Source organism: Lygodium microphyllum, chromosome 24 (assembly GCF_053477565.2).
Source record: "Lygodium microphyllum isolate KBCC chromosome 24, Lygodium_microphyllum_v1.1.10, whole genome shotgun sequence".
In the NCBI taxonomy this organism is placed as follows: Eukaryota; Viridiplantae; Streptophyta; class Polypodiopsida; order Schizaeales; family Lygodiaceae; genus Lygodium; species Lygodium microphyllum.
The window spans coordinates 11,288,018-11,305,883 of record NC_141158.1 but is presented as its reverse complement, the minus strand read 5'-3'; the positions used below and the strand labels follow the sequence as shown (position 1 = coordinate 11,305,883).

General features: G+C 41.1%; 1 protein-coding gene across 1 annotated transcript; it reads left to right on the top strand.

The window, feature by feature from the left end:
- Positions 1 to 895: 895 nt before the first annotated feature.
- Positions 896 to 3,303, top strand: LOC148014841 (putative xyloglucan galactosyltransferase GT13). Its single transcript, XM_087665461.1, has 2 exons — positions 896 to 2,099; positions 2,192 to 3,303. Exons 1-2 carry the CDS (start codon positions 1,056 to 1,058, stop codon positions 2,786 to 2,788), a joined length of 1,641 nt encoding a protein of 546 aa, XP_087521587.1. The 5' UTR covers positions 896 to 1,055; the 3' UTR covers positions 2,789 to 3,303.
- Positions 3,304 to 17,866: the final 14,563 nt, after the last annotated feature.

Genomic DNA, 17,866 nt, shown 5'->3' with positions numbered 1-17,866 from the left:
AGAAACACTTTTGTGGTAGTTTGGACCCTCTACCAAAAATTTCATTTCTCATTAATGAGAAAGATTAAGAGGAAACAACTTTAGGGAAATGTGATAAACACAAGATGATAGTTGAAAAAAAATTAAAAGGTTCAAAACAAGCTAGGAAGTGTATAATTCTATGTTCACCCTTAAGATCATTTTCGTAGAGAGTAGAAAACTTTTAGTCTTTCTAATCAAAACCATCTAAGAAAAAATTCTATTAGACTAAAACTTTCACTAAAAATACTTTGATATGTATATTATGGATTCTCATGAAAAAATTTCGAATAAAATAAAAACCATCAACATTTTTAAGAGTTCCAAATAATGTTGTTAAGCATTGTTCTGACCAATTTTCATGTATTTTTAAACTTTTATTTTTTATTAAAAATAATTTTTACTTAATACTTGTTCCAAATCTTTTACTCCACTAGCTTATATTCTTGGGAAAATCCCATCCAATTTTGATATAATATGCATGTATCATTTCAGAACCGCCACTAGAGATAACGAGGTGTCTAAAACCAGCTAGCGTGAAAGCTCCTATAAATTAGGAATGCTGCTCTCAATTGACCATTTCGAAATCTCTAGGCTGTGCTTTAAATTTGAGAGACTCGCGAGTGTTTGGAAGCCACGTGCAGCGGATGGCCGTGTCCACTGTCAACTGGAGGAAGATAGACCTCGGGGTATTTTTATGACATTCACCTGCCGTGGTGGATGAAGGAAAGTGCACGATGCCACGATCTATACAGGCTGGGGCTAGCAGAGCCCCATGATGCGATGATCATGCAGTCTTATTGTATCGGGCCATCTACCAACATGACGATCCAATGATCATGAAGGTCTTTGTTTTTTTATTCGGGTCATACTTCGAAGGATTGAGAGCTCTCAGTACCTGCAGATTTGTTCAAACTTAATTATGATGTGACGGTTCTGCTCGAGGACTTCGACTGATCACGATTATAATCTAATCATGCCTGCATGTAGCAACAGCTTGCGGATATTAGAGAATCCACAGTTAGGGCTTGCAGATCATGAGCTACTCCAAGCAGCAGCAGGTTCACCGGATCTTGATTCCCACCTCCACATGCACGCTCATCTTGTGCTTGACGGCTTCGGCAGCGGGGCTGGTGCTATGGATGGCGGCGAGCCCTTCGGACATATGGTCATCATCGTCGGCAGGATTGCTAAAGCTGCTGAAGGAAGAAAGGTATCATCGTCCCTCACTGATGGGGCAGCTGGACACGACCCGCGGTGCGGATCAGGGGGATGGTCAGAGCAATAGGGAGAGTTATAGTAAGACAAAGTTCGATGGTATGGAGAAGGCGGCTGATGTCACTAGGGATGATGATAGTGATGGCACGGAGCAGGCGATAAATGGAAGGAATAATGATGATGTGGGGCGTGGGGATTGCGAAGGAAGGCCGCGGGTGTACATGTACGAGCTGCCGCGAGAGTATAACGAGGAGCTGACCGAGAGGTGCCAGGCTGGGAAGGAAGGGTGCAAGGATCAAGCCTGGGATTGCCTGTTCTGCGGGAAGCTGGACAATCAGGGGCTGGGGCCGCGTGTGCCAGCTTTTCGTAACGATAGCAGTAACAGCACTCGTATTTCGCCTGTGCCGCCTCACGCCTGGTTCCGCACGCACCAGTTCTCGCTGGAGGTGATCTTCCATAACAGCATGAAGCGCTACCCGTGCCTCACAAACGACCCCGCCCGCGCCCAGGCCTTCTATATTCCTTACTACGCCGGCCAGGACGCCGCCTTGTCCCTTCTGTGCAATCAACTTCAGCTGCGAGACCGCCGCCTGCAACGCCTGCTCGGCTGGCTCTCTGCGCAGACCACGTGGCGCTCCACGGGCGGCCGGGCCCATTTTATGGTCCTCGGGCGCCAGCCCAACGACCTGAGCCGTCCTGAGGGCCTCAACACGTGGGGGATGCCCGTCACGTCGCAGCCCGACCTGGCCAACGTCACCATTCTGTGGTGGGAGAAAGGCTTCAGGCGCGGCATTCGAGAGATGGGCGTGCCCTACCCTACCTCCTTCCACCCCACCTCCGATGAAGACCTCGCCATCTGGCAGGTAAAATTAAGATACAAAATCTAATCAAGGCACTGTTTCTGCAATACCATAACATCGTGTTGATCTGTGTGTTTATACCTGCTCATGAGCAGGAGACCATCCGGCACGCCAAGAGGGAGTGGCTGGTTATGTTTCTGGGATCCGCCAAGCGCCAGTTTTCGCGGCAGAGCACGTCCGAGTTCCGGCAGGAGCTGATGCGGCAGTGCCAGGAAAGCCCCAGCCTCTGCCTGGCGCAGGAGTGCGTGCTCTGGGGCGAGGGCCTGCCCTGCGAGATGGAGCCTGAAGTGGTGACGCGGGAGTTCTCACGAGCCGTGTTCTGCCTGCAACCCGAGGGAGACACCCCCACGCGCAAGAGTCTCTTCGACAGCATCGTGGCCGGCTGCGTCCCGGTGCTTTTCACCAACCAGTCGGCGCACGACCAGTACGTCGGCTACCTGCCCACTCAGGCCGAGGACCGCTACGCCGTGGTGCTGCCCCAGGAGTGCGTCACGCAGCAACACGTGAACGTGGTGCAGCTCCTGTCCCAGATACCCACCTCTCGAGTGGCGGCCATGCGTGAGACGTTGGTCTCAGACATCCTCCCCCGCATCATCTACAACTCACCTGGCGCTTCCACCTCCTACCTGGACGCCATGCAATTCGCCCTTCGCCTCTTCCTCAACAACGATCATGGCTCCCGCACTAGATAACATCTCTTTCCCTTTAATCAAGTTATACAGTTAGACGTTCGAAACCATCCATCTATTTATTACAAACGTCAAAGTGCTCTGAGCTCTCACAGAATACACTCCATTGAACGAATATTGAGACGCCACCTTCCATGGATTTACGGAGCATAATAAATAACTCGACCTCGATATTCATGCACACAACGGAGTTCTAAAGACTCAATCACATGGATGTTTTACTTGATGCGTAGACGAGTCACCAATTTTAGGTATGAATGAATAAATATCTCCCCTAAACCCAACCTTGGCATGGCAGCTATCTATGCATAATCGTAAATGAACTTATGAAGTTATTTGCTTGCATTCAGCTAGTTCAAAGGACAAAGACTTATCCGAGTAGTTTGCCCTTGTAGTAACAATGCGTTTGCCACCACCTCTTCGTACCCGATATGCCCATATGCAAAACTCCATTATCTTTATTACGTCTATCTCTCATCTCCTTCCTCTCTTCAAAGACTAGTGTTGCTACTCATTATCTCTCATATATTGATGCAAATACACTTAAATTGAAACATGCCATTGCTCAATAATTTGAATCCATGATGTCTGAAATGTTGCACATCTTCTTTAGCTAAACATGTATGATAGACAAGACAATAAAATCTAAAAGATGAAAGCAAAAATAAAAATCCCCTTTAATCTTAATAGGAGGTGAATTTGATATATTACATTCTCTCCCCCTTAGAGGAATCGAGATGTCCTCATCTCGAGATAAACTGGGGATATTGATGGTTGAGAGTGCCTTCATCTACCCAAGTGGCATCCTCTTTGGGATAATCTTTCCACTGGATGAGGCATTCTCTCAAGGTTCTGGATCTTAATTGTCTCTCCCTAACATCTAAGATCCTATCAAGCCTTAGTTCAAGGACTCCTTGACTAGGCATTACAATTTGTTGATCGTCAAGTACGTCGTTAGGATTAGGTACATATTTTATCAATAGACTGATATGGAATACATTATGAACCTTTAGGTTCTCAAGGAGTTGCAGTTTATAAGCATTAGGTCCTAGGCACTTGAGGATTTTGTATGGTCCACAATACCCTGGACTTAGTTTCTTACAATCTCCTAAGGATAGAGAACTCTTTTTAGGGCATACACAAATGAAGACCATGTCTCCTTCTTCGAAGACCCTTTCTTGACGCTTCAAATCCGCGTATGCCTTTTGTCTATCCTTGGCCGCTTGTATGTCATGTCTTATTGACTTTATTTGGTCATCCATCTCTTCCAACATCTGTCTTGAAGCTTCAACCCTTAAGGTTGGATCAGAAAAGTTTAGGGGACTTCGACAGTCATGACCATACAATGCTTGAAAAGGAGTCATCTGAATGCTCTGCTGGTAAGAAGCATTGTATGCAAATTCTACCAAAGGTAAGTATTGAATCCACCTCTTTGGCTCTCGACAACAGTATGCCCTAAGCATATCCTCGATGACTTGATTTACTCGCTCTGTTTGGCCATCCGTTTGGGGATGGTAGGCGGTGCTAAAACAGAGTTGAGTCCCAATAGCTTCAAAGATAGCTCTCCAGAAGTGTGATGTGAAGAGAGAATCTCGATCACTAATGATTCTTCTAGGTAAACCATGTAGCTTGAATATCTCCTTGATAAACAATCTTGCAATGTCTGAGGCTTTATAGCTTGTCTTTAGTGGAATAAGGTGTGCAACCTTAGTAAGCATGTCAACCACAACCATGATGGAGTTGTATCCTCCCTGGACTTGGGGTAGCCCTACAATAAAATCCATACTGATGAATTCCCATTTCATTTGGGGAATGTCAAGAGGTTGCAGTTTCCCTGGCATCATGACATGTTCGGCTTTGATACGTTGGTAAGACAAGCACTCAGTGACATATTTGAGAACTTCACCTTTGAGCCTCTCCCAATGGTAGCTCTTCCTAACTACATTAAGAGTCTTAGCATAGCCAGGATGCCCTGTGAAAGGGGAATCATGAGCTTTCCACATTATCTTCTGCTTAAGTGACTGGCTTGCTAGTATACACAACCTTGTTCTGTAGTAGACAAGTCCATTATCAATGGAAAATTCCTGATACTTAGCTTGCAACTTTTGATTTTGATCCTTGATAGAGATCTCCTTTAGCATTGATTGGTAGGCCAAATCATAGCATGCTTCCTCTCTAGCTAATTCAAGTATAGGGTTGTTTGGCATAGATACTTTTATAGCTAGAGATCTGGCCGTTGATGGATTCTGCAGGATTAAGGAATTTAGGAATGCCTTGCAACTAAGTGCATCGGCAACTACATTCTCTTTCCCTATTCGGTACTTGATTTCAAAGTCATATTCCTCCAACACTTCAATCCAACGACGTTGCCTCATGTTGAGCTCATTCTGGGTAAAGATCCATTTGAGACTCTTATGGTCGGTTAATAGAGTAAACTTGTTACCCAACAAGTAGTGTTTCCAAAGCTTTAGAGCATGGATGACAGCTAGTAATTCCAGATCATGCGTAGCATAGTTCTTTTCATGACTCTTCAATTTCCTTGAAGAGTATGCTACTAGATGACCTTCCTGCATAAGTACACATCCCAAGGCAAGAATGCTAGCATCAGTTACTACCTCGAACTCTTTATTGAGGTTTGGAAGTTTTAGAATTGGTGCTGATACCAAACTTTGCTTCAATCTATCGAAGCTATTTTGATCGGGAGTTGACCATGCAATGGAAGTCTTCTTCCTCAGTAAATCCGTCAGAGGTGTTGCAATCAAAGCATAGTTTTTTATGAAGACCCTATACCATCTTGTCAATCCAAGAAAGCTACATATCTCTTTGATGGATACTAGTGTTGGCCACTCAAGCACATCTTTGACTTTGGCTGGGTCCACTGATATTCCTTCTGCTGTTACTATGAATCCAAGATATTCAATCTGATGCTTTAAGAATGCACACTTTTTTATTTTTGCATACAGCTTATGTGACCTCATTGTCTCAAGGACAATCCGAAGTTGAGGTTCATGATCTTCTTCCTGTTTAGAATAGACTAAGGTGTCATCAAAGAAGACAAGCACGAAATCATCAAGATATGGCCTAAAGACATCCTACATTAACCTATTGAAGGTGGTCAGTGCATTCGTAAGCCCGAATGACATAACCAGGAACTCAAAGTGTCCATATCTTGTATTGAAGGCCGTCCTTGGGATATCTTCTTCCTTGATCCTTATCTGATAGTAACCTGACCTGAGATCAATCTTGGAGAAGATCTTTCCATCCTGATATACCTGCTCGCATTGTTGAGGTAGTACTAATGTGTCATTCTTGTTTTGGTGAAATTTTGTAGAGTCAATGATTACAAAACCACTTGGATGACGTCTGATTGTGCAATGCTCACCATTTGTTACCACTTCTTTAAACCACTTCACATCCAGTACATATATAAAGAATCATCTGAAGTCAAGCTTCAGAATATTTTGGATCAAGCCACAATAACCTTCCATGGTACCATTGGCAGCCTCGAAGTGAGCAAAGACACCACAATCTTGGGTATTTCTCTTTTCATCTATATGTTGAGTTCGAAGATGTTTACCCTCACACCAAAGTGCATTGAATAATGTGCACTAGTAGTAAAAGATAAAAGATCAAACATGTCATTTATTTATATAAAATAAAACTTATAGAAACAAATTAATTGATAGTATGTCTCACCTTTGATAAGCAACCTCGTGCGTATTCCCACGCTTCTTGAGATATATTAATTTTCTCCTATTTTTCCATTCTCTCCATTTCCTCATGTAACCAATCTATGTCAATATGACGTGGGAGCGCATTTAGATGATCTGGAAATGAGACATTACGTCCATATCTAGTGCGAAATTCTTGTCTTTCTATTTTTCTTCTTGCCCTTGCTTCATTATATAGTGTCACCCATTTGCTCATAACATCACTATTGAGAACACAAAAACTATTTAACTTACAAAGTTCTTCTTTTGTTAGCATTTTACTCATTCCTTTTCCATAAGGTACTATAGAGGTCATCCTCAAGTCTTCATCATCTTTCCATAGTCGTGGTTGAGAGGGATCCACTTCAGCAAGATATTCAAAGATATAAACAAGGGATGATTGCACTAACCAACCCTCAACCATGCTTCCCTCCGGCCGTGCTTTTTGCCTCACAAAATCCTTCAAGGTTTTCATGAAGCGCTCAAGAAAAAAAATCCACCTTACATGAACTGCGCCACAAAGTGCGATCTCATCAATCAAATGTACGAGTAAATGTAATTGAGTAGTCAAAATGGATCGAGGAAGAATTTCCTCCACCAAACAAACCACCTCAATAGATAATACTCGAGCATCTTGCAATGTGTTTGGATCAATTTCCTTCGAGCTCACGTATCTGTCAAGATGTATTTGAGAATTGTTTATTTTTGTGTAGAAACTCAAAGATATATAATGAAAAAATACAATGTATACACACCTCACAAGCTCTCCCATCTTGTAAATGATATCACGTACATCTTTGGAGGCACAATGGGATATGCTGGTAGGAAGTGCGAACTGAATGTAAACAATATTCATAGATCAAATGATTAGTTGAGGAAAAATTCATCATACCCCAAAGTTTACACATAGTTACTCCACTAATTACTATATTCATGGTTAGAGATACCCTTATTTGAATCATTTTGTGCCAATCGTGGGACTTCAAACCAGATAGTTGCTCCACACCTCTTTTCTTTTTCTTTATGAAGGCTCCCTTGAGACATCTCATACATCCTGTGGGTGTTCAAAAGCTATATATTTGTTCCTTCACTATTTTTTCCTCGTTCTTTGACAACATCCAAGGTGCATGGGTTCCTATGGGTCCAATGCGTGGCCAGGCTCGTCTCATGCAACCTTGGATTGATCTTTCCTCTGGGTCCAACAGGTGATTGATCTTGAGTTCAGTCCAGTACGGAAGACGAAAGAATATAGAGAACCTAACAAACAAACAATATATTATGTAAACAATTCATCATGCTAAATACTTTAAAGTCAATCGAGAGAAATGCACTTCTTACCGACTCATGCCAAGTGGAGGGTGGCTCTCGGCACTAATCCATCTCTCCTTCCAATCTCGAATGGTTAGAGATTGTGGAGTCATTCCATTAGTAGGGAGAACATATTTGGGATGGTCAATAGGAAGAAATCCATGATGATTGTCGTAGATAATCTTATTTAAGCGTGCCGGCCTAGAGGAAACTAGAGAGGGACTGCAAATAGGACATCCATGATATCCTGATGTGATTAAACCTGAAAAAACAAGTAAATTAATCAAATGCAATTTATTCAAGTCTTGAATTTCAAATATAGAGTTATATACATGTACCTGAACACTCTCCGTATCCTGGAAAGTCGTGCATGGTCCACAACAACATGGCCTTCAATGTGAAATCTCTAGAGGATGCCGATGCACTTGTATCTTACACCTCAATACCTTCCCATAACATTTCTAACTCTTCAATCAAAGGCTCTAAGTAAATGTCCATGTTTTTTACCTTGTGCTTTCCAGGAATCAGAAGGGACAACATCACATGTCCCTTTTTAATTGCCATGGATGGAGGAATATTATAGTTCACCAATACCACTGGCCATACACTGTATGATGTGCTTTTGATGCCAAATGGATTGATTCCATCCATACCTAAACCAAATTTCAAATTTCTTAGCTCTTCTTTGAAAACGGGCCACAAATTATCTATATGTTGCCATGCAGGTGTGTCTACAGGGATCCTTCATTTTCCATCACTTGAACGATGAATAGCATGCCATGACATGAGCTTTCCAATAGACTTACACTTGAACATAAGTTTTATACGTGGAACCATCTGAAAATGTCGCAAAACCTTATGAGGCACATCCATTGACTTCATCTCCACTTCGTGCTTTGATTTGCCACAAACAGGACACTCTCGTGCGAACTCATGAATCCCACGAAATAAGACACACTCATTGACACATGTATGGATCTTGACATAATCGAGGACTCCTAGAGATGTCAAGTAATGTCTTGCTTGCTCTCTCTTAGTTTGCAATTTGTTTCATTTTGAAAGCATTTGTGATAATAACCTACATATATTTTTAAAAGTGAGTTAAAAAACCACCAACATATATTTCTGTCTGATTTCAAAATAGAATTAACAATTAATATTATGATTCATATATAAGCCAAACTGAATTGATACCTACTTCAATAATGCATCCAAACTGACATTACTCCATCCATAAATTGTTTGCAAGTTAAGTATCTCGAGGGACGCAGGAAGAATGGAGTACGTACAACCTTCATACAATGGAGTAGATGATGCTACATATAGTGGATCATCTGGCTTCGTAGAGTGACCTTCTCCCTGAACCGGTTGCGAAAATAGATGGTGTGCCATGTTGTCCAAAATCTCATCCTCTACGACCTGATGGGGCATTTCATGAGGGCTACTATCATGGTCATCAGTCTCTACTCTTCTTGAAGACTCTGCCTCCTCGCCTCGACATTTTGCAGCCTCTTGACGCCCGGGAGGCTGCATCTAAGGATGTGGCACCGCATCCTGCTCAACCACAAAAGGGAGTTTCATGTACGTTGTTATATAATTCCCATAACATAGACATGCAATCTTAGTGGTAAAAAAAAACTATGAATACCGGTGATTTTTCTCGGTCTCATTCTCCATACAAGCTGAGGTGTGACATTGCAATTCGACGTGCTCAAAAAATACACCCTCGACAACGATCACACATGCATTTAATTTTTTGTCGTAGCCATGCATCTCGATTATGAAGATGCAATGTTTCATCCTAACTTGAGGATGTGCTCATTGACTCACCAGCTTGCACCACACTAGGTGATGACGACGTCGACATGATTAAACCTAATTCATGACAACATCAAAATATTTGTCATTCATATGTTTACATAAGATCTTAATTTTAAATACACAAAAATCATCATAAATACATTAAAACTTATGATAACAATTCACTATCAAAACTTATCTTAAAAACAAAAAATTATGATAAATCCCAAATGCGCGTCTATATCTGCGTTTAACTACGCGTCTATACTCATGTCTACCTGAACAACAGACGCACATATACACGCGAAAATAGATGTACACATCAAAATTCAAACCATACTTAAATCATTTCTTTTCAAACTGCGCCTTTCCTTTCTTGCGTTTTTTGCAGTTTTGAAGCTTAAGTTTAGCCGACATGCAGTCTCTTCATGCCTCACCTCCTCGTGACTCACCTCTTCTTTCATTTCGAACACACAAGAAGGAAAAAAGGAAAGCCAAGGAGAGGAAGAAAGACAGAACAAGAAAGAGGAGAACAAGAAGAAGCAGCAATCAAGCAAACAAGCATCAAGGGAGGGTAACTTACCAAGGAGAGGAAGAAGGAGAAGGAGAAGCGCTACCTCCTGCCACACCAAATACCCAAGGTGAGTCTCTCTCTCTCTCTCTCTCTCTCTCTCTCTCTCTCTCTCTCTCTCTCTGTTTCTCTCTTCCTCTCTCTGCTCTATCTGTGTTTTTAGGATTTGTGATTCCATTATCTATTGCATTTTGTAAATCGTCAATGGCGATCGTCAGCCTAAAATCGGCCGACCCAGCACGTCTGCTAGCGCGTCTACATCTCACTGTAGACGCAGACATAGACGCGAAAAAATGTTTCCTCTTAGAGCGTCTGAGGGCGTGTCTTAGAGCGCGTGTGCTGGCGTGTGTGCTCTGCAGTGTACATGCGATGATACACGCGCTGCACAGAAGGTTGACCTGAAGTCTACATGCGATTATATACGCACATTGACATGGGACGCGTGTTTGACAGCACGTCTGTACTGCATGTTAGATGCGCGGATAGACGTGCTCGACAAAAATTGACCTGGGATGCACGTCTGGCAGCGCGTTTATGCTGCATGTTAGATGCGCAGATAGACGTACTGGACAGAAGGTTCACTCTGGAGCGCGTCTGAGAGCGTGTCTGAGAAGGTTCACTAAATTCAGGCGTGAAGGTTTTGAAGAGCGGATGCGAGAGGAGTTCATGAACCTAAGTCAGTCCTCTGGAGAAAGAGTAGAAGCTTATGTCTCGTGAATGGAATCCATCCTGAAGAGATGGACTAACCATTATTTGGATGAAGGTATCCAGAAAGGAGTGTTTCTTAGAGGCCTACAACTAGAAGTTCGCAAGTTTGTGGAATTGAGAAGGCCAGTCAATCTGCAAGCTGCAGTGGAAGGTGCAAGACTGTATGACAAAGTTGAAGCAAGGTTTTTAATGACTCCAGGAAGAGGAATCTTACCTCCTCCCATGCTAGGAATGGTATACCCACCAAATGCAATCCCAGGGATAGTTCCCTACCCCTACCCCTAGATGCAAATAGTACCACCGTACAATGCACCTAATCCACAGTGGCCACAGATAACAATGCCTTAAATGATGATTCAACCACAATAGTAGTGGTCTCAAATAGTTCCTCCAATGGCGACTCAACAATAGTGGAACCCTACCCATTGGAATCAACAACCCCAAGTCTTAATAGGAGCTCTGAATCAAAACCAGAACAGAGGATCCTCTGGATCAACCCAACTAGTATATGCAAAAATAACAAAAGCTTTCCAAAACCCTACTACAAATACTCTAGAAAGTGAAAATTTGAAGAACTACTTATCTAACTGAGTTGCAAGTATGAAGAAAGAGCTTATGGATGTGATTACAGAGTAACTACATACGCTGAAGGTGAATACCTTGTGCACAGATTGAATGTTGTATGCATATGTAGCGAGCGCCGGAAGATCCCCAAGAACAAAAAAACTCTACAAAAAACAAGTTTGCACGACATGAAGAAAAGATACCAATTGGGTACAATCTCCCCCCATGCCTTTTGTGAGTGCTCCACAAGGCATGTATTTATAAATCTATTAATCTCCAAGCTAAAAAATAGCCCAATTTTACAATAAGAATGCTTTAGCTTTTGTGCTAGCTTTTGTCCAAATAAAGAATAAAGCCATTGGGTGGCCGAAGAGTCGGGATGTGCCCAAATACAATGTCCAATAATGAAATAACTAAACCGTATGCCCATGCGGATACAAAATAATAAATATTTATCGAGCACTTCAATAAATAAGCATGTCTAAATAAATACTAGCACCATGCCTTTAATAATAAGACGCACGTCCATAAAAAATGATAATTTCTTCTAAGTAATTTGAATACACGCAACTGCCCAGTGCTTCCCAACGCCACCGCTACCTTCACAAATGTTAGAAAATAATAAAATTAAATCGACAAAAGTGAATACCTAGCAGTCTTCACTACAACAGAAACGAGGCATAGACGCGCATGTTAGGCGCACAAAGTCGGGCGCATCTATCAGAGCGTCTATAAATGCGTGTAAATCTGCATGTAAATAGACACGAATTTTGTATCTATATATCCGTGCAAATAGACGCTAATATAGATGCGCCAACAGATGCACAATTATTTAACCACCTAAAATTAGCAATTCACATAATTGAAAAACCAAAGTTAATAATTATTTAACCACCTGAAATTGATTCTTGAGCATGCACATGTGCGCATGATAAAAACCATAGAACTAAGAATACACATTGAATCATTGAATTAAAAAAATAGAGTTAATAATTACTTTTTCATTGCTCTCTAATGAATGGCAGTTCCTCCAGTTGACAAGCCTGATATAAGTAATTAGCGACAAGCGACAGAAACCTTACAATTAGTAGCAAGCATTGCAATATGTATCTTGTAATTTCTCTATGTACTTAGAGATGATAAAAGATACTTCCTTTTTATTATGGAAAATTCAATGCTTGCTTTAAAATTGACTATTGATTCTTGAGTATGCACGTGTGCGCATGATAAAAAGCATAGAATTAGGAATACACATTGAATCAATAAGCAAATTAAGTATGTTACAGTGAATGATCCATCTCATCTTCAATGAGATCAGCCCTTGCTAAACTATCTACTTCTAGGTCTATGTTACCAAGAGGTGACGAAACAAATAAGTCTATCCCACTATCAGATGTGTTGCTATATTGCTCAATAACTTCATCAATATCATCGACAATCACATTATTGTCTTCTTCTGCGTTTCCTTGAACATCCTCGCGAGGTTTATCTTGTACTATATCATGCATATCCTCCATTATGGTGTCATCATGCACATCATCATTAATTGTTGGATTGTCATCTGCTATCTCCATGTCGGTAATATTACCATATATTGGTTTTGAACGATTAGATTTAGGGATGACATACCACCATCGGTTATTGTTTACCATTGGATGATACACAACCTGTATTTGAAAAACAAAAGCAAAAAACTTAAGTACTTGTTATATTATGTATATGTATCACATGTATACATATAAAAAAATTAGCCTTTGCATATATACCTGCTCGCATTGTTGAGGTAGTACTAATGTGTCATTCTTGTTTTGGTGAAATTTTGTAGAGTCAATGACTACAAAACCACTTGGATGATGTCTGATTGTGCAATGCTCACCATTTGTTACCACTTCTTTAAACCACTTCACATCCAATACATATATAAAGAATCGTCTGAAGTCAAGCTTCAGAATATCTTGGATCAAGCCACAATAACCTTCCATGGTACCATTGGCAGCCTCGAAGTGAGCAAGGAAACCACAATCTTGGGTATTTCTCCTTTCATCTATACATTGAGTTCGAAGATGTTTACCCTCACACCATAGTGCATTGAATAATGTGCACTAGTAGTAAAAGATAAAAGATCAAACATGTCATTTATTTATATAAAATAAAACTTATAGAAACAAATTAATTGATAGTATGTCTCCATTTCCTCATGTAACCAATCTATGTCAATATGACGTGGGAGCGCATTTAGATGATCTGGAAATGAGACATTACGTTCATATCTAGTGTGAAATTCTTGTCTTTCGCTTTTTCTTCTTACCCTTGCTTCATTATATAGTGTCACCCATTTGCTCATAACATCACTATTGAGCATACAAAAACTATTTAACTTACGAAGTTCTTCTTTTGGTAGCACTTTACTCATTCATTTTCCTTGAGGTACTATAGAGGTCATCCTCAAGTTTTCATCATCTTTCCATAGTCGTGGTTGAGAGGGATCCACTTCAGCAAGATATTGAGAGATATAAACAAGGGATGATTGCACTAACCAACCCTCAGCCATGCTTCCCTCAGGCCGTGCTTTTTGCCTCACAAAATCTTTCAAGGTTTTCATGAAGCGCTCAAGAAAAAACATCCATCTTACATGAACTGCGCCACAAAGTGCGATCTCATCAATCAAATGTACGAGTAAATGTAATTGAGTAGTCAAAATGGATAGAGGAAAAATTTCCTCCACCAAATAAACCACCTCAACAGATAATACTCGAGCATCTTGCAATGTGTTTGGATCAATTTCCTTCGAGCTCACGTATCTGTCAAGATGTATTTGAGAATTGTTTATTTTTGTGTAGAAACTCAAAGATATATAATGAAAAAATACAATGTATACACACCTCACAAGCTCTCCCATCTTGTAAATTATATCACGTACATCTTTGGAGGCACAATGGGATATGTTAGTAGGAAGTGCGAACTGAATGTAAACAATATTCATAGATCAAATGATTAGTTGAGGAAAAAGTCATCATACCCCAAAGTTTACACATAGTTACTCCACTAATTACTATATTCATGGTTAGAGATACCCTTACTTGAATCATTTTGTGCCAATCGTGGGACTTCAAACCAGATAGTTGCTCCACACCTCTTTTCTTTTTCTTTATGAAGGGCTCCCTTGAGACATCTCATACATCCTGTGGGTGTTCGAAAGCTATATATTTGTTCCTTCGCTATTTTTTCCTCGTTCTTTGACAACATCCAAGGTGCATGGGGTAGCTCAATCTTTCCTCTGGGTCCAATGCGTGGCCAGGCTCATCTCATGCAACCTTGGATTGATCTTTCCTCTGGGTCCAGCAGGTGATTGATCTTGAGTTCAGTCCAGTACGGAAGACGAAAGAATATAGAGAACCTAACAAACAAACAATATATTATGTAAACAATTCATCATGCTAAATACTTTAAAGTCAATCGAGAGAAGTGCACTTCTTACCAACTCATGCCAAGTGGAGGGTGGCTCTCGGCATTAATCCATCTCTCTTTCCAATCTCGAATGGTTAGAGATTGTGGAGTCATTCCATTAGTAGGGAGAACATATTTGGGATGGTCAATAGGAAGAAATCCATGATGATTGTCGTAGATAACCTTATTTAAATGTGCCGGCCTAGAGGAAACTAGAGAGGGACCGCAAATAGGACATGCATGATATCCTCACGTGGTTAAACCTGAAAAAACAAGTTAATTAATCAAATGCAATTGATTCAAGTCTTGAATTTCAAATATAGAGTTATATACATGTACCTGAACACTCTCCGTATCCTGAAAAGTCGTGCATGGTCCACAACAACATGGCCTTCAATGTGAAATCTCTAGAGGATGTCGATGCACTTGTATCTTGCACCTCAATACCTTCCCATAACATTTCTAACTCTTCAATCAAAGGCTCTAAGTAAATGTCCATGTTTTTTACCTTGTGCTTTCCAGGAATCAGAAGGGACAATATCACATGTCCCTTTTTAATTGCCATGGATGGAGGAATATTATAGTTCACCAATACCACTGGCCATACACTGTATGATGTGCTTTTGATGCCAAATGGATTGATTCCATCCATACCTAAACCAAATCTCAAATTTCTTGGCTCTTCTTTGAAAACGGGCCACAAATTATCTATATGTTGCCATGCGGGTGTGTCTGCAGGGATCCTCCATTTTCCATCACTTGAACAATGACTAGCATGCCATGACATGAGCTTTCCAATAGACTTACACTTGAACATAAGTCTCATATGTGGAACCATCAGAAAATGTCACAAAACCTTATGAGGCACATCCATTGACTTCATCTCCACTTCGTATCTTGATTCGCCACAAACAGGACACTCTCGTGCGAACTCATGAATCCCACGAAATAAGACACAATCATTGACACATGCATGGATCTTGACATAATCGAGGCCTCCCAGAGATGTCAAGTAATGTCTTTCTTGCTCTCTCTTAGTTGAAAATTTGTTTCCTTTTGAAAGCGTTTGTGATAATAACCTACATATATTTTTAAAAGTGAGTTAAAAGACCACCAACATATATTTCTGTCTGATTTCAAAATAGAATTAACAATTAATATTATGATTCATATATAAGCCAAACTGAATTGATACCTACTTCAATAATGCATCCAAACTGACATTACTCCATCCATAAATTGTTTGCAAGTTAAGTATCTCGAGGGACGCAGGAAGAACTGAGTATGTACAACCTTCATACAATGGAGTAGATGATGCTACATATAGTGGATCATTTGGCTTCGTAGAGTGACCTTCTCCCTGAACTGGTTGTGAAAATAGATGGTGTGCCATGTTGTCCAAAATCTCATCCTTTACAACCTGATGGGGCATTTCATGAGGGCTACTATCATGGTCGTCAGTCTCTACTCTTCTTGAAGACTCTACCTCCTCGCGTCGACATTTTGCAGCCTCTCGACGCCCGGGAGGGAGCATCTAAGGATGTGGCACCGCATCCTGCTCAACCACAAAAGGGAGTTTCATGTACGTTGTTATATAATTCCCATAACATAGACATGCAATCTTAGTGGTAAAAAAAAACTATGAATACCGGTGATTTGTCTCGGTCCCATTCTCCATACAAGCTGAGGTGTGACATTGCAATTCGACGTGCTCAAAAAATACACCCTCGACAACGATCACACATGCATTTAATTTTTCATCGTAGCCATGCATCTTGATTATGAAGATGCAATGTTTCATCCTAACTTGAGGATGTGCTCATTGACTCACCAGCTTGCACCGCACTAGGTGATGACGACGTCGACATGATTAAACCTAATTCATAACAACATCAAAATATTTGTCATTCATATGTTTACATAAGATCTTAATTTTAAATACACAAAAATCATCATAAATACGTTAAAACTTATGATAACAATTCACTATCAAAACTTATCTTAAAAATAAAAAATTATGATAAATCCCAAATGCGCGTCTATATCCGCATTTAACTACGCGTCTATATTCGCATCTATACTCGCATCTACCTGAACAATAGACGCACATATACACGTGAAAATAGACGCACACGTGAAAATTCAAACCATACTTAAATCATTTCTTTTCAAACTGCACCTTTCCTTTCTTGCGTTTTTTGCGGTTCTGAAGCTTGAGTTTAGCCGACATGCAATCTCTTCATGCCTCACCTAGTCTCTTCATGCCTCACCTCCTCATGACTCACCTCTTCTTTCATTTCAAACACAGAAGAAGGGAAAAAGGAAAGCCAAGGAAAGGAAGAAAGAGAGAACAAGAAGAAGCAGCAAGCAAGCAAACAAGCATCAAGGGAGGGTAACTTACCAAGGAGAGGAAGAAGGAGAAGGAGAAGTGCCACCACCCGCCACACCAAACACCCAAGGTGAGTCTCTCTCTCTCTCTCTCTCTCTCTCTCTTTGGTTCTCTCTTCCTCTCTCTGCTCTACCTGTGTATTTAGGATTTGTGATTCCATTATGTATTGCATTTTGTAAATTGTCAATGGCAGTCGTCGGCCTAAAATTGACTGACCCAGCGCGTCTGCTAGCGCATCTACATCTCAGTGTAGACGCAGATATAGACGTGAAAAAATGTTTCCTCTCAGAGCATCTGAGGGCGCGTCTTAGAGCGTGTGTGCTGGTGCGTGTGCTCTGCAATGTACACGCGATGATACATGCGCTGCACAGAAGGTTGACCTGCAATCTACACGGGATTATACACGCGCATTGACCTGGGAGGCACGTCTGGCAGTGCGTTCGTGCTACATGTTAGATGCACGGATAGACGCACTGGACAGAAATTGACCTGGGAAGCACGTCTGGCAGCGCGTCTATGCTGCATGTTAGATGCGCAGATAGACACGCTGGACAGAAGGTTCACTCTAGAGCGCATCTGAGAGC

Excerpts from the sequence above, each read along its gene's own strand:
- LOC148014841 (XM_087665461.1), top strand. The coding sequence starts at position 1,056 with ATGAGCTACTCCAAGCAGCAGCAGGTTCACCGGATCTTGATTCCCACC. Across the intron at positions 2,100-2,191 it reads AAGACCTCGCCATCTGGCAG|GAGACCATCCGGCACGCCAA; the intron begins GTAAAATTAAGA and ends GCTCATGAGCAG.